This window comes from Pelodiscus sinensis, chromosome 14 (assembly GCF_049634645.1).
Source record: "Pelodiscus sinensis isolate JC-2024 chromosome 14, ASM4963464v1, whole genome shotgun sequence".
Taxonomy (NCBI): domain Eukaryota; kingdom Metazoa; phylum Chordata; order Testudines; family Trionychidae; genus Pelodiscus; species Pelodiscus sinensis.
This window is the reverse complement of record NC_134724.1, coordinates 3,367,053-3,385,065: the sequence shown is the minus strand read 5'-3', so window position 1 is coordinate 3,385,065 and position 18,013 is coordinate 3,367,053. Positions and strand designations below refer to the sequence as shown.

General features: G+C 42.1%; 1 protein-coding gene across 4 annotated transcripts in view; it reads left to right on the top strand.

Moving 5' to 3' along the window:
• The window catches only part of MAP2K5 (mitogen-activated protein kinase kinase 5), a 206,095-nt gene that overhangs the window by 77,691 nt on the left and 110,391 nt on the right, over positions 1–18,013 (top strand). For all 4 annotated transcript variants that reach the window (XM_075896856.1, XM_075896855.1, XM_075896857.1 and 1 more), the window contains 2 exons: positions 4,632–4,693; positions 12,562–12,610. In XM_075896856.1, the coding sequence (XP_075752971.1) occupies positions 4,632–4,693; positions 12,562–12,610 (111 nt within the window). The remainder of the gene's footprint in view (positions 1–4,631; positions 4,694–12,561; positions 12,611–18,013) is intronic.

The window sequence follows — 18,013 nt, the reverse complement described above, 5'->3', positions numbered from 1 at the left end:
TTCAAAAGGTACTTTGAATCATATTGGAGAAGAATTCTGGTCCAACTAATGCAGTGTGCATTCCCCCTGACAGTGACCTATAAACAGTAATGCCAAGGAAGAACAAAACTTAACATAATGGGACTTTGTCAAAACTTTTGTTCAGAACTTTTGTTATGGATGTGTAGGGCTGTAGGTGAAGATAGAAACTTTTATCGCCTAGCCGGTGCAAGTGAATAGCACTTAAGCCTGACACTTTTTAACACCTAGTGACTATTTTTGATCAGCCTTCTGTCTTTGGAGTAGTTGCTACCAGTCTCCTCTTTAAAAAATCCCGTTGAACTTTGTCTCAAAATTGTCCTCTGGGGGTGAGTTCTATGGATGGATGCGTGAACAAATACCTCCTTTGTGGAGTAGCTCATCACAGATGAATCTCTACGGTTAGCTCAGCCCATTGCATCTATATGTTTGGGGATACTTATATATTAAGGGGATGCAGCGTAAAACACACCCACAGTTGTATTATATTGGTTCTCCTCTGATGGACTTGAAAGCCAAGAAAACTGCATGAATTGTAATCTCATCCTGGCACCTGCCAATGGATCTTCATGATCAACGGGAACATAAAACGAGGCTTATTTGCCTTTTCACTTTTACAAGTGTAATAAAAATGCTGTTTTACTAAATAAAGATGGTGAAACAGATTGTTGGATTGTTTTAATTATTGCTGTCTTCTCTTTGCAAGTGCAGAGTACCCACAAATTCCATTGAAGTTGATGGAAGCTGCAAATTCTCAGCATCTTTAAAGATCAGTCTGTGACAGGGTGAATCACAGGAGACCTCTTAGAGTTGTCCCCTCGTGTACTGATCATGCCCATAATGCCTACCTTCCTGCTCTCTGGGTCTCCCCACCAGCCTGTCCTGCTGGGCCAGATCCTCTGGTCTCCCCCATGCAAGGTGCAGAGTTGGAGTTACCTCCCCCTGCAGAGCAACACAAACACTGTCCGGGAGAACTCAGCTGTAAGAACTTAGCACCCAGGAAACCAACCCCCAAAAGGGGCCAAATCCCCAAACAAATCCATCTTACCCTGTGTACAAATTTTACACGGTGAAAACTGATAATGCCCCCCTACTTTATCAGTGAAAAAGAGATATGCACAGTGGTTGCTCCCCTCTCCTCCCTACCCCCCCCCCCCATAACTGTTATTTACACTAGGCTGGATAATAAAGAAAAGTGTTTTATTAAGTGTAAAATGCAGGATTTAAGTGGTTGCAAGTGAAAACACTCAGATCAAAGTAAATTACTAAATTAAATTGAACAAAAAACGCTTTGTTCTAGTCCACTAAGAAATTTGTTACTTGAAAATTCTTACCCTGAACAGCTGTTCTTATCACGGGAAGGAGCTTCAAGTCAGAGTTGATCTTTACTCTGGCTGTGTTTACAGTTTCTACAATGTTCTTTGTATTGTCTTAGGATGAGCCAGGCAGTTTCAAAGGCCAGTTGAAGACAAAGGCTGATTCCTTCTCATTGCTTAAATAGACTTTCCCCCAGATGGGAATCCTCTGTTTGGTGCCCCCCTCCAATTCTATGGAAAAATACTGGAATTCATCTTGAACCTGGTACAAGGTGGCATGGTCTCATGTCTTTCTGGGACCAGCCACAATTTGGGCTAAAAGGGCAAATAAGATTATTCACAGGCCATTGGTTTGAGTACTGAATTAAGTTTCTGGGCTATCGGTAATGGCCCTCAGCACATTTAGAACAATCAACGGCACTGCACTTCATCTTTCTAACTTCACATACAAGAACGATACATGCGCAAAAATAGGATATACAGATTCAGCAGATTGTAACATTAAAATGGATATATTCCATGACGCATTTTGCATAAAGTGTCATTGAGTTATGCCTAGCCCTATTCAGAAGCCAATTTTCCTAAACCGTGGGAGGTGCATGACATGGGGCATGTTTGTTTAGGTGCCTACATTTGGATTTACAAGCCTAACTTTAAGCTCCCAGTTTTGAACATGGACCACAATTTTTGTCCACTGTTTGCTTTGCGCAGCAAAGCTGTCTGGATATTCGAAGATCAGTGCCCTTTGATTTCTTCCCCTGCAAAGTCTGGACTCAAACTATTCATATTTTAAGCTCAAGACTTGACGGCTTCTAATGTGTGTGAGACCATTTTTGTGCAGAGGTGAACAAACACTGCAACGTAGGCTCGTGAACAAGAGTGCTCTGAGGCTGTGAGCAGCCTTCCTCTTACATGATAAGTGCTCTAACTCTGGCTATTCACCCCTACGCCTGAGTCTTTTCCAGTGCGCTGAGCCCGATGTCATTTGAGATGATTACCTGAGGCATATAGACTCCTAATGAAAGTAGCCATTCCAGTCTGTTCAATGTCGACACCTTGTTGTGGATGCTCTCTACTGTCTGGTAGCTCTGACAGACTGTTCTTTTCCTTGCTCCAGCTCTAGCTCAGGCCACAGCTGGCTACCTGGTTGTCCTGACATTTGCTCTTGTTTGGTGTTCAGTAGACTTGTGAAGCTGCGTGATTGTTCATCACGCTGTGTAAAAGCCCACCTAAATTCACTGTAAAAATTTGAGCCCAGTCTAATGCCTCGAGCATAGGCATTCTGCATTTAAAAACAAAACTTAACACAAATAAAAATGATTTTAAGAAAACAATGCGGTGGCTGTGTTGGTCCCAGGATGTTAGAGAAACGAGGTGGATGAGGCAATATCTTTTGTTGCGCCGACTTCCGTTGCTGAGAGAGACCAGCTTTCGAGCGTATGCGCTCTGTCCAATTCAAGTTATTCCTTCACCCACCTTGTCTCCTGAAGGAAATGAGGTATAGCAGTATACATGGGGACTGGCACAAATCCAAAGATGGAGACCGTGAAGAAAATGGAGGAGCTCTTTAGATGAACTATTAGTCACAATGACTCTCAGTTGCAGAATGGATTGGGAGTCCAGATCCTGTGATTGTTCTCTGGACTCCCAAGAATGTCTTTTATGATTTTTTTTAACTTGATCATAAACATGTGCAAAGGGTGGGATTTTCAAAATTTCTCAGTGTTGGCTTACCTCTGCTCAAGGTGGAGTCTGTTTGGTAAAACCACATTCACTTTGATGGAATCAATCCCTACCAAATCTGAAAATTCCTCTCTGTTTTATGCTTTGATTTACACTCTTACAAGCTAGGAAATCACCCCCTCTATTCATCTCTTCTACATTCTGAAAAGGTTTGGTTGTTCCAGGGAAACAGGATGTGCCTGGAATGGGATTGCTTCTCCTAAAACCAAACAGAAAAAAGACGAAATCACCAAATTGAGTCCAGTCCCTAAAACTGACATAACTGAGCCAATGTTGAAAGAGACTGAAAAAAGATTAGCCAGAATCATTGGATGAACCTGGAATTGGGTTGTTTCTTAATAAACATTACAGAAAAGAGATAAAACAGAGAAATTTGGAGTAGTGCTCTGTTTTGGCGCCGCTAAATCAATACTTAATGTTTGAAAGCTAGAAGTCAATTTTATTGGAATCCAAATTTTCAATGGCCCTTTTTTGTTGAAACATAGCAAATGATAAGAGTTATAGGGATGCAGAAAAAATACACTTCATGAAATTCCTTTTTTAATTTTTTTTTTTTACTAAAATTAGCTTCATAACTATAACACTGTATTTTTGAAAAATGCAATCATTTCAATAAAGTATGTACATTTTTCTTTTTGGTTTCCAAAAAAAAAAAGAAAAAGTTAAGAACCTGAGCATTGCTGGGAAATCTGCTAGTAATCAAATAGAAGAGTTAGGTTAGTGTAAGGTGTGCTTCCCTGTCTCCTGGAGATCCTGGCACTCCGTTAGGAACCAGTTCCCCATCTTCTCCACATATGCCTGGCCATATTGAACTGTGAGTGGGTAGGAAATCGTACTCCATAAAGAAGCTACCAGCAGAAGCTTTCTCTGTGTGACCAGAAGCTCTTTCTCTTACACCTCTGGGCAGTTCAGGGTTGTGACTTTGACACACAATAAATCCTTCACTGCTTGATCTTCAGGGAAGGTTGATTTCAGGAGCTCGTTTCGCTGTGCTAGAGACCGATAGTTATTGATAACCTCACTTTTAGGGATGTTAAAATGCCTTTAATCAAGCAGTTACATGCAGGGGGTCAGTGTGCGCCGGGAGCCACTTTAAAAGCCAGGAGCCTGTGTGTAACCGTGGAGGAACTGTGTACATGGTTCCACTTTCACATCCCTCATCAATTGTACATGCTTGTTTGTGACAAGGTGTTAATGATGATTTTGACTTTGTAATCGGTTGTAATTCTTCTGAAGTCTTTCTGCTACTCAGTAATGAATTAAAGTGCACCAAACCTTGTTCAGTCCTATCTTTCTAACCTGCAAGATGGATGTATTCTGAAACAACTCTAGCAATATCTTTGCAAACATGGGAAGGAAGGAGATGTCGAGAGCTCTGTCTCCTATGTGTGTTCAGGGAACGAATGTTGTTTACGGTCAGTTACTTCTGACACTATTACTGTCATGTTGTTTAGGACGTTTTTATTTATAACCAAAGGGCTAGAAAACCTTTAAATCCAGGGAAGTATTTGATTTTATATTAACTAATCACACTTCCTGTGTCTGTCCCTACAGGCGGCTCTTTGGATGTTTATAGAAAAATTCCAGAGCATGTACTGGGAAGAATAGCAGTAGCTGTAAGTATTTTTGTCTTTGGTTGTGCTATATGTGTATCCAGCCAGATTTGGTTGGATCGGGTGACCTCTGATTGGGCCACTGTCAGAGTTCCCATCCATTCTGTGCCCTGGTATGGCCTTGATAAACAGCAGAAAGACCATTTGACAGTGGGACGTTAGTGACGCATGATGGGGCTGCTTTCGTGCTTCTGGAGAACTGACTCGTGTGTTTCAACTCTTACGGTTCTCTCTGTGCACGGAGGCAGGTGAATCATTTCGATCCGCTCCTCAGGCCAAGCAGTTGGGTCTAACTCTGATGAAAACAAAGGAAGTCTTGCTTTTTTTCTGCTGCACATGCCTTGTATGTGAACTGTTCTCAAGGTGCAGTGGCTTCCTACGTTTAACCGCATGTACAGAACAGCTTTTTCCCCCATTGCTGATCTGTTTCCTAAAGCAACAAGCCGGAGACTGGATTGGCTCTGCTGGGAAAGTGAGAGCAGGCAAAACCTGCCTGTGGGGCATGTGGCGTTCCCAACCCATTTCTGTGATCCTTCACACAAGACATCTTTAGTGCTAATCCCAGGGGAGCATGGGACTAAATCCTGGCCCCATCCTCCTTTCCGTGTGGTGGCTGCATTTTGACAAGGGGGCTCCTCAGAGCCTCTGTAGCACATCAGTGGGTCACAGCAGCATCTGAGGACTTCCTCCTGAGAGTGAGTACCAGTGCATTGTTCCCGTGATTTTGCTAATGGTGTTTGCAAAAGAGGGAGTCACTTTTTTTATTCTATAATCTGCTTTCAAAGCCTGAACTGAGGCTAATTGAACGACATCTTAGCAAACATCATGGGGGTGAGGGATACTGCTAAACAATTGCGAAATCTAAGAAATACTTTGATAACTTAAGCAGTTTAAAGCATGACAAAGTTATTCTATCATGTGCCATTTAATTAAGTGCTGGGTTTTCACATTCATTATACATCAAGATGATAATTTAAATCCTTTAATCCTACACAGGCAGCTATTTAGTCTCTGTTCATTGTAATTCACAGCTCTACTTTCGCTCCATTCTCTGACCAGAATAATGAACATCCTTCTCTGATGATATTTTCTCTAAGTAGCTTCACGTCTGCTCGTTGTTCACCCTGACCTCTTGCCAAATCTGTTGTTGGCAAACGCTCCCTGCTGCTCCCCTTGGAGGACAGGTGGTTAACACCTGACATGTGTTGCTCCTACATTGGTTTGCACCATGATCACTGTATGGACTAGGAATGGAATGGGGACCAATGAGCAGGCATATTGAAAGACGGAGCGTGATCACCTTCTGCACTCAGAAGCCGCAGCAGTCACCTCTTGCAGTGGGGATGGAGTTCGGTAGCTGCCTCTGCCTCCCTTGCTAGTTCTCTACACTTGCTTGAGAGAGTGGGAAACAAAACCCCTTACAGGCTGAATAACTTCCATGCGGTAGCAGTGTAGCCTGCAAGCTCCCCTGGGCAGCAGCTCCGGCTGCTGCTTATCGTTGTGTATCCTTGGAATTACGGTATCACCTAGAATCCCAGGAGCACGTCAGCACCCCATTGTACAGTCACTGAACGGGCACACACGTCCATGCCCCAAAGAGCTTACAGTTGTTGTCCTAAGGTCCCAGGGATTGCTAGCTTGGTATTTACATCCCTGCACATGTAATGAGAGGGGAAATGGAAAAGGCTAGTGATTTGGACAGCCCAGATGGTCGATCTTACTTAGACAAAATCTCAGACTCCTCTATATGAGAAGCACAAAGCTTTTTTTTGAATCTATAGATCTTCTTATCTTCCATGCACTAGAAGCACTGGGCCATTGAGCTGTGCAAATACACTAGGCTGTAAAGTCTGCCAAAAAAAAAAGTGCATGATGTGCACTTCAGTTAATTAGAAGCGTTTTCAAAATTAGTAAATGCTTCCTATTTAAGTAAAAACTTTCCATGAGCACCCGATACAGTATTTAGATCTTTAATGCATCAATTAAGACTTAAGGCCTGGTCTACCCTAGAAAATTAGGTTGGTTTAACTACATTAGTCAGAGATATGAAAAAATCCACACACAAGTGGTAAGATGACAAAAGTCTCCAAGTAGACAGTGCGGGGGCAGTGGAAAAATTCTTCCATTGTCGTATCTACTGCCTTTTGCAGATGTGGGTTACCTGTACTGATGGAAAAATCCCTCCCATCGGCATAGATAGTGTCTCCACTGAAGCACTACAGCAGCAGGGCTACAGTGGTGTTGGCTGTAGCATTTTACGTATAGACAAGCCCTGGGTCTTGTGGTTCGTTATATCAGTCCTATTGTGATGGGGCATTCATTTATTCTTTTTTTTTTTTTTTTAAAGTGAATTTAGGGCCTGTGAAAAGTGCCAGACAGAAAGCCCTGTGAACTAACGCTTTTTCTATACTGCACACTTTGGAGCCCTGGAAATAACTCCAACTAATCCAGACACAGTAGCCGGTTTTCTAATGTATGTCAAAGAGAAGAAATGTTACCCCATGGTCTGCTTGCTCCATTGAACGCTGAATCACGTGTCTCCTGGCAACCGTGACCTTCCATGGCAACTGTGCTCCACAAGGCCCAAGTTCCATCCCCGCCAGAGTAAGAAGGGAAGAGCTAGGACCTTATTTCCTTGTAAGGTCATAGATATCACCGCAGTGTCCTTTGGTTAAAATGCTTAATAGGTCTCCATAAAAAAGGTGCATTAGGGAAGTGGTTCCTAACCGTTTTTATACCAGGGACTGGCAAACCCATTCACAAACTTTTGGCAGTCTGGTATCATTTTATTTGCATATTCATTTGTGAATGGGTTTGCTGGTTCCTGGTATAAAAAGCCCAGTGCCAGGCCTATCCCATTGAGCCCCTCACCCCTCCACTACCCTCCAGTGCCAGTCACTGACCCCAGAGTCCCCTGCACTCAGCCCCCCAGTACCAGCCTCTAGCCCTCAGAGTTCCCTGGTGCCAGCCTCCTGTTTCCAGAGCCCCACTGCACCCAAGCCCCCCAGGTACCCCTATGCCAGCCCCCAATATTAGCCTTGTCCCCAGTGCCAGCCTTGCCTCACCCCCACAGCCCTCCAGTGCCAGCTCCCCATCCTGGATGTCACAGTGCCCCTCAGTGGCAGCCCCCGCTGCCTCTTAGAGCCCCCCCACCCTCAGAGCCCCCCAGCACTAGCCCCACCTCATAGCCTCTGTGCCTGCACCACACCCCTCACCTAGCCCTGCCTCCCAGCCACCAGCTGAGCACAGAGGGCTGTGCAGAGCCCACACCACGTGGTGCTTGTCCCTATCTGAGCATCACGGCTGCTGGGCCCCTGCTGAACACAGCTGCAGCGAGTGGCTGGGGCCACGTGCCGCATGAGGCTCAGCTGTCACGGTGCTCGGCAGGGGCCAGGCGCTACGCTGAGCTGTGCAGCCACACCAGCCGGGCTCCACGCGGCGCTTGGCCCCAGCAGAGGGCTGCGGCTTGCCTGTGGCACGGCCCCACCAGCTGGGCCATGTCACAGCTGACAGAGCTGGAACTGGGGCCACAATGAGGCTACCCCACGAGGGACGGCCCTAGCGCCAGCTGCAGCACACATGGTTACCTGCTGTTGCATGGGGAACCCCAGCAGGTGGGGCTCATTAGCAGCTGGGAGGCGTGGCCTGGCGGAACCGCTACATGCGGGTAGCAATTGTGGAACCTTCCACACGTACTGTCTCCTTCCAGTGGGACTAATCCCTGACTTGGCATGATCATCTCTGCGGCTGGGAAAATAGGCTGCTGAAATTAGGCCAATTGCAGTGTTACCCTTTCTGTTGTTCCACCTCATCATCTCCAGCCTGATTCTGGCCTGCATATTTATACCTGCCTCTGGAAATTTCCACTACACGCATCTGACGAAGTGGGTCTTTGCCCACGAAAGCTTCTGCTCCAACACTTCTGTTGGTCTATAAGGTGCCACAGGACTCCTCGCCGCTTTTGCAGATTCAGTCTAACACGGCGACCCCTCTGATACTCGACACCTTTCTGTTGTAGACACTAATCCACTGGAAGCAGACTGAGCACCAAACCCTTGCACTTGTATACAGATTAAGTACAAATGTTATGTATGACACTTGTAGTTTTCTTTCATCCTTACTCCTGCCCAACCCTCCATGCATCAGATTACCCTGCTCAGGGAGAAGTGAGGAGTACAAGCCCCCTTTGATTCAAGTTGATCCTGCAAGAGTTTACTATCAAATCCATTATTTTCTTTCCTAGAGAAGTTGCAAAACAAGCAAACATGATTCTAGGAGGCATTAACAGGAGTATCGTGGGCAAGACACGAGAAGTCATTCTTCCGCTCTACTCTGCACTGATTAGGCCTCAGTTGGAGTATTGTGTCTAGTTCTGCATATCACATTTCAAGAAAGATGTGGAGAAACTGGAGAAGGTCCAGAGAAGAGCAACAAAAATGGTTAAAGGTGTAGAAAACATGCGTTATGAGGGAAGACTGAAAGAACTGGGTTTGTTTAGTTTGGAAAAACAAATTGTGTGGGGACATGAGAGCAGTTTTCAGGTATCTAAAAGGGTATCAGAGGGAGGAGGGCGCAAATTGTTCTCTTTGGTCTCTGATCATAGAAGCAATGGGCTTAAATTGCAGCAAGGGAGGTTTAGGTTGAACATTAGGAAAAACTTCCTACCTGTCAGGGTGGCTAAACACTGGAATAAATTGCTGAAGGAGGTTGTGCAATCTCCATCACGGAAAATATTTAAGAGCAGGTTGGATAGACATCTGTTAGGGATGATCTAGATGGTGCTTGGTCCTGCTGTGAAGGCAGTGGACTGGACTTGGTGACCTCTCAGGGTCCCTTCCAGTTCTAGTATTCTATGGTTCTAAGTTCTGCTTTGTCAAATACTGGGCTTTTTTCAGTATTTATTTACTGTGGATGTAGCAAGGTACTGTAGGGATGAGAGAGTGTTTGGAAAAGGGGCGGAGTTCTGACAGGAATCTGAATCAAGACTCATCTAATGAGACATCTCATGGAGAAGATAGATGGTGATTAGTGGAAGAAAAGCAGTGAGAAAGATGGAGGAAGCTGCCAGAAAGGGATCCTCAGGAGGAGAGAGCGATGTCTGATTCCGACCCAAAACTCTGGCTCGTTCTGCCCAACACATCCTCTATAAGAAGAAAAATATATTTCTATTTACTGCATTATTCAATTTATGCAGTGTTTGGCTAGCGGTTTTTCCTGGGAAAAGGAAAATCTGAGAACCCTGAAAGAGGCAGGCTGTACAATTTCCTACTGCAGTGGATGTGCTTTCAGGCATCTCTATGGTTGATACTATTCTACCTTTGCTTGCCACTTCACACATTTATTTCCACTTCCATTTCTGAATTAGTGACATTGTGCACTGTATTTTTAGTGCTAATGTTGATTGAAGTTCTCTCTGAAAGGATGTGCACTTGAACTGTCAAGAGAGTGAGTGATTGACAGCAGATAGAAGTACTTTTTGTGTCAAGGCTTTGTCAAGTCATTGTTGCAAAACCTACTTTACTGAATACCGATAATACCTCCTAGATGTTCAATCAAAAGATACCACTGTCTGCTGGCATCCTCTTTGAATAATGCTTAATATCAAAATGTCCATTCTTAATAGGAAAAAGGCATTTATTTTAATATATGTTTTAGTATTTCACTGAATGACAATGATTTATGCTAATTTTCTTTATTCTGTACCTTTAAAACATAGCTTACATTGAAAAAAAACAAAGAAAACCTCCTTGAATTTTCATGTACCCACTTGCACAGATAATCTGAATGTGATAGTTTAATAGCAATCTTTTAATAACTGTTTATCTGCCTTAATAAAGAGGTGTATATAATAACTCACAGGTGTTGTTTTTTTGTAGCAATTGTTTGCTTTATTCCTGTACATGATAAATGTTCAAAATTCATTATGCAAATTTAAGTATTTTTAAAGATTTTAATTAATCTGAATATATGTTTAACGAAGAGAATAGCTTACGAGATCTGAAACTATTTTTGTTGGGGAAGTAGAAGAATGACATGCCATTCTGGTATGTTGGTTTTGGGTTTTTTTAAGTATTGCTATAATTCTGGCTATTTTTGAAACAATGTGTAAATAGAATTCCACTGCTTTGCTTTTTTGAAAGGCTAACGTGAACAAGGCCACACTGAGGGGAATATATAGAATATGATTAAGGCTCTTTGTGATGGGTAATTACCATCTGAGGCCACGAGGCACTTTGAACTCGGCATTCCAGTTTAGCACTCTGAAGGTGCCCTCTAGAGCAATTTAGTAGGGCTCCAAAATCATTATTCGGTACACAAAAGAGGCTCAGGTTATTTTGTTTACTGAATGAATGAGATTTCAGAATGATCTTCTAATCCAATAGGAAGGCTAAACATTAATACTTTCTTACGCCTTTACATGCCATGTAACAATTTTGACTTCTGTAAAGTTTCTGAGTCAATCCCTTTAACAGAAACAATTCTATTTTATTTTATCCTCCTTAAGGGCCAAAAAGGTTTTTTATTGTTCTACATGAAAAACTCCCATTGCTTTCCAATCCATCTAAAATGGCCTGTTGTTCAGGGGAGCAGTGGACAAAAAAGAGCTGCCTCAGTAAGGAAAATTAGTGGAATGTCCTTATAGACAGCAAATTTTGTAGGAAAGTTTTGCTATAAAAATAATTGGCTGACGGAGCAGAAATATCCTGGAGAAAATAAATGTGCAAAAAATAGAATCAGGTTGATTAAATTATCTTATAACTGCTTCAAGACTCCCAGAAGGGGTTTTGAGTTGGCTAAAGGGTTTTTTTGTTGGTTCTGGTTTTTGGTTGGGTGGGTTTTTTTGTTGGTTTTTCGGGGGGGGAGGGGCTGTTTGTTTTGTTTTGTTGGTTTTGGGGGAATTTTTTTGTTGTTTATTTTATTTTATTTTTTTAAAGTTTTCTGATTTGACAAAAATGAAAAAAAATCAAACTCAGCTCAACTCCCCACCTTGTAAGACTTGCACCCTTGACAGAGTCTATCACGCCAGGTTTCATCTTGATAGGATTTATTTCTAATTTCTTAAACTGATGGGAGGTTGGTATTATAGACCATCGTCATGGAATGTTAATGGCATGTTCCAACCACTTTAAAAAAGAAAGACAAAGCAAGGCTTCATTCTCTGCCTCTCCTTTTTATGTCATTTACATATAGTTTTTTACTCAATACATTTGAACCAATGTCAAGCTATTGGCTATAAAAGTGGGAACAAATGAAGAGAAAATAGGTTTATTTGTTGATGATGTATTGTTAATAGTTTGACCACAAGTATCTCTCCCTAAAATAACTAGAGCAGCTTTGAAAATGCATAGCCCTGAAAATGGCATTTTTCTGGAAAAAAAAATGCTGGATACTACTTTAACAAAAAGAAAGAGACAATAAGCCTAACAGGCATACTATTTCAAGTGGGTTAAATCTACAGTTAAGTAACCAGGACATGCACTCACTTTTCTGTTTAGAATAGATGTATAAGGAAAATTTGCCACCCTCTTTCTTTTAAATCAAGTTCTGTTTGGTTTAAGGATTGGGGAAGATCCATATTTGCTAGTTGAGCCAAATTTAGTTCCTAAAAATATGCTCTGAAGACTCTGCTATTTTAGACATTACTCACACTTATTTTGGCTAAAACTGTAATGATCTCCTTCATATGAAATTAACATCACCCAAGAATTAATGAGAGTATTCTTAATAAGCCAAGAGAGAAAATTGAACTTGGTCTACGGGGTTACTACTGGACAATGCAGCTAAGACGACCTTAAAAATATGGGGTAAACTGAAATAGACCTATCTTTCCTGTTAGATTTTTTATTATGTATTGTTTCTCTTGTATGCAGGTTGTTAAAGGCCTTACCTATTTATGGAGCTTAAAGATTTTACACAGAGGTGAGTGACAGGTTTGTTCTTTCATTTTCAAAGTGAATACTATACTTTCTTGGTCAGCACAGCTTTTTACAAAGTGAGTGGGCCACACTAAGCCCTGATGTGTTGCTGCTGACATCAGTGGACTTATGCCAGGGATTAATTTTACTCACTAGCCTTTCACATTCTCTGGTTATGGATTTTTATTACTTGCTTCTTCTTTCTGTTTCTCTTCAACTCAAACAAAAAAAAATAGACCCAGATTTTCAGAAGTGTTTAGGTGCCTAAAGATGCAGAGAGATACCTAGTGGGATTTTCAAAAGTGTCTAAGTAAGTCAGGTGCTTAACTCCTATTGAATTCAATAGGATTTAGATGCCTCATCTAGTTTACCACTTTTGAAAATCGGACTAGGTATTCCCCTCCATCTCTAGGCACATAAATATTTGACTCATTACCCCAACACTACTATTTTGAAAGACAAGGTAATATAACTTTAAATCTACTTAAGCAAAGTTGAAACCATTCTCAGTATAAAGCCTTTTCCTCATTCACATTCTTTTTTTTTAATTATTTTTTTATTTTCACCTTCTTGCCACTTTTAGATTTTCTTAGTAATATAAATTCATTCATATGTACCAGGTCATTCAAATGCAAAGCATAAACTGGCAGACTATGGCAGATGCTGAGCATACACCTGCTGGAGAACAAGAAAAGGGTTAAGTAACAAGTACTTTGGCAAACGAGAAGAAAACTCTTTGTGTTTATAATGGTACCAAAGTGTCTGAAAGTAACAGCTACAGATCTAATGTTGCTCACAATGCTGCTTAATTTAACCCATCTGCTCACTCAGTCCTGGTGCACAGTTGGAGGGTACAGTAGCAGACATTATTTGGGATTAAAGGGAGGATAAAAGAAAGTATCAACTAGGGGAGAAATGAGTAATCTAAATTCAGAGTTTCTCCTTTAAACAGGAACTTTGAAATCAGATTGTAAACTCTTTTAGGCAGGGCCATCTCTTTGTTGAGATGTTTGTATATGCTTAGCACAGTTGGATGCAATAGCAATAATAAAAATTGAGCTCTTGTTAATGTTTATCAGATTCGCAATCCTAATTTCTCAATGAATGTTTTTTGTGCCCTCCCTGCCAAAGGGTGCTGCTTTATCAGAGACATTCATGTGGAAGCGAGAGGATGTTAATAGTACGCTGTTTGGAGAAGAGTGGAATGTGTATTTTAGTAGCTACAGTGGAAAAGTATCTTTGAATACTAAGAGATTAGTCAGGATTTTCAAAGGCGCCTACGGCTGCTGGGTTTTTTATTCGTTTCTTGTCCTCTTCCTGGAGGAAATGAAGCTTTTTTTTAATCGTGTTTACATTTGAATCAGTTTACTGAGGATGACTTTTTTCCTCTGGATAATTTATTTAGAAATTTTACCTTTCATTCGGAGTTTCGTCAGAAGCATGGAATTAACAGGATGTCCTCTTGCAAGAGCAAAAAGGGAATGTAAAAGGTGCAAAAACTGAAAACTCTGTGTCATGTACCCAGCATACAAAACAATGCCAGTTCACTGACAGTAGAACTGTTCCCATAATGGCCAATTTATGAAGTCGATGTGAGAAGCCATTGCTTAGCCGCTTCCCCGATGAACTAGAGCAAAAGATTGTTTTAAAGACTAATTTTAAAATGAGTTGTGTGCCTAATGAATTGTTAGGTGGCCTTTCAGATAACCAATAACATTGATAGTCAAGCACAAACACTGTCAGTATAATATTTGTATGCCTTTCTTCTGCTTTGAGCTTAGAAGCTGAATCAATTTTTTTTCCCTGCCCAGTTAACTGTGACTTCAACATAATGTTCCAGAACTTTCATTGGACTGATTAAAAGGTGTACAGAGTATTGATTAAACGTGGCCAGTTTACTTAGAATGGAAAGTGCCTTCGTGCTTCCAGAAAACATCCACAGAGAAACATACAGACTCATCCTTTTTCTCAGTTTAGAATTTGCTGGGCTTGATCTATTCCTAGTTTGCTCCAACTAAAATCCAAGCTATAAAATACAGACTCATCCTTTTTCTCAGTTTAGAATTTGCTGGGCTTGATCTATTCCTAGTTTGCTCCAAATAAAATCCAAGCTATGAAAAACCATGTGGGAGGCTGAGGCCTAGTCTACAGTACACCTCCCTACACAGCTAATCTACAAATAGCATAGCTGAAGTCGACACATTTACCGCGATGTCTGCCACATTGTAAGGTCAGTGGGGGTTACTCTTCTCATACCGGTGGAGTACCAGAGTCGACAGGAGAGCACTCGGAGTTCAATTTATCACATCTGTACAGACACGATAAATTGATTGCCGGTGGATCGATCGCTGCAGTGTCAATCCGCCATGTAGTGAAGACAAATCCTAAGTAACATCCTACGGGCCGCAGTGTTCCCTCAAGACACTTTAAACACGTACGTGCATGCGGGCATGCATGCTCTAGATCAGGGGTCTCCAAACTTTTCTGCCCGAGGGCCGCATTAACTATCAAACAGCAGTTCGGGGGCCGACTACACAGTTGAGGTCCAAATAAAAACCAATCAAAAAATGGATGTTGTTTTAAATTATTTATTTAATACTATTTTATTCAGTTATTATTTAATAACACATTGATACACTACACATGAACACCTGTATTAGTGTGAATGGTGAAATTGTTTCCTGGATGCCAAAATAGCAGACATTTCTGGCTTTAGAAATCACTGTTTGAAATTGGGGGTGGTTCAATATGTTCAGCCTAAGACACTCACACTTGAAGAGATGTGATCGCTCTCCTATCATGCAGGGAATGAGGTGACAATTTGTAACATAGCCTCATGGAACAAGGGGCATGCATTTTAATGGGAAAAGCTGGTTTGAAAGCAGACACGTTATCACTGTGCCACAGCAACCAGACCGCCTGCTGCAATGGGCACCAGCTCCTCAGCCCCGCCCCCAGAGAAGTAGCCCCTCGCTCCTAGCCCCTGAGAAACCACCGTCGGGTTTCCTCCCCTCCGTCCAGCCTCCCGCGATCCTCTGCCGCCGGGTCTGATCCGGAGCCCGCCTTCGAGACCCCCCTTTTTCGCCCGCCCGGCCAAGCGGCACGCGGAGCCGTCCCTGACCTGGGCTACCTGCTGTCCCGTGCACGCGCTGGGGCCTCGCGCAGCCGCCTGCGAATCCGTTTCTCCCGCTGACACCAATGCTCGGACTCAAGCGCCTCAGGGATAATCTCGCCGGCACGCGGAAGAAGGCGAGGCCAGACAAAAAGGTCTCCACGGGCCGGATGAGAGGGCCTCGCGGGCCGCATCCGGCCCGCAGGCCGTAGTTTGGAGACCCCTGCTCTAGATCTTTGTAAATGGATACAGAGTAGTGAAGTACAAATCAGAATACATATTTATTTCTTACTAGTCATGAGCTATGTGTAGGATTTAATGCATTAGGTAAATGGAAGAAAAATTAACCTTGACTTCTTCGCCATCATGTGTAAAATGTGCCACATAGAAGACTCTTATGGACTAAAGAGTCAAAAAATTCCACAGTAGAATCAAGGTGGAGAAGTGGTCTTCATGGGGAAAAAAATGCATAATACAGTATAGCAAACATGCCGTTTCTGACTAGCGGATGGATAAAAGGAAAGGAAACAAATAATGAGCAAGTCTTTTATTCCAGATCAGACATTTCAGTAACTACTGCAGCTTAGCTTCAAAACATACCTTGTGATTAATGAGGTGGTAGTCATGCATATTAATGAATCTAACACGGTAGTCATAGTCGTCATTACCCACATCAAACGTAAACAAAAGATTAACACCTATACCACATCTTTGGAAGATGTGAGACTGGCCCAATGATAACTGCTCTCTCTTCCCCTCAGGATAAAGAATAGAAAGGGAAGGGTAATGAGAAATGAATGTAGATTTAACACAACATTAGCAATCAAACTGTTCTAATATTGCACAAAGTCAAAGTTGGCAGAAATAGGAAACCAAGTCCATTCAGTTCAAGACTAACGTACAGAGAGTATACATTATATCCAAATGGCATATCTTATTTTCTCTGGAGCATGCTCATTAAGGAGAAGTATACATAATAAAAATATTATGTGAGTATGTTTTGGGCTATATATATTTCATGTGTGTTGTTTCAGTATAAACAACATACATGTCTGAATACTATATCCCTTCTATGGAAGTATTATGATGTTATCTAGAAAGTGAGTAAGACCTTCCAATTTGAGTACTCATTACAAATCCTTAATCTGGATGAATGGATATTTAACTGGGCCTGCATAATTGTGCCTCTTTTGAAAATGGGACGCAAGTCCATTTGAAGATCTTACCCAGAGATGACCAACAATTAGGATTTCTGGTTTTTCTGATTCTTTTACTGACTCAGAATGAGTGTAGACAAATTTCTTACATAATAACATAAGAATGGCCGTACTGGGTCAGACCAAAGATCCATCTAGCCCAGTATCCTGTCTACCGACAGTGGCCAACACCAGGTGCCCCAGAGAGGATGGACCGAAGACAATGATCAAGCGATTTGTCTCCTGCCATCCCTCTCCAGCCTCTGACAAACAGAGGCCAAGGACACCATTTTATCCCCTGGCTAATAGCCTTTTATGGACCTAACCTCCATGAATTTATCCAGCTTCTCTTTAAACTCTATTATAGTCCTAGCCTTCACAGCCTCCTCTGGCAAGGAGTTCCACAGGTTGACAACACACTGTGTGAAGAAGAACTTCCTTTTATTAGTTTTAATGCTACCCATTAATTTCATTTGGTGTCCTCTAGTTCTTCTATTATGGGAACTAATAAATAACTTTTCTTTATCAGCCCTCTCCACACCACTCATGATTTTATATACCTCTATCATATCCCCCCTCAGTCTCCTCTTTTCTAAACTGAAAAGTCCCAGTCTCTTTAGCCTCTCCTCATATGGGACCCGTTCCAAACCCCTAATCATTTTAGTTGCCCTTTTCTGAACCCTTTCCAAGGCCAAAATATCTTTTTGAGGTGAGGAGACCACATCTGTACACAGTATTCAAGATGTGGACGTACCATAGTTTTATACAGGGGCAGTAAGATATTCTGGGTCTTATTTTCTATCCCTTTCCTAATAATTCCTAGCATCCTATTTACCTTTTTGACCGCCGCTGCACTCTATGTGGAAGTTTTCAGAGAACTGTCCACGATAACTCCAAGATCTCTTTCCTGATTTGTCGTAGCCAAATTAGCCCCCATCATACTGTACGTATAGTTGGGGTTATTTTTCCCGATGTGCATTACTTTACACTTATCCACATTAACTTTCATTTGCCATTTTGTTGCCCAATCACTCAGTTTGGTGAGATCTTCTTGGAGTCCCTCACAGTCTGCTTCTGTCTTGACTATCCTAAACAGTTT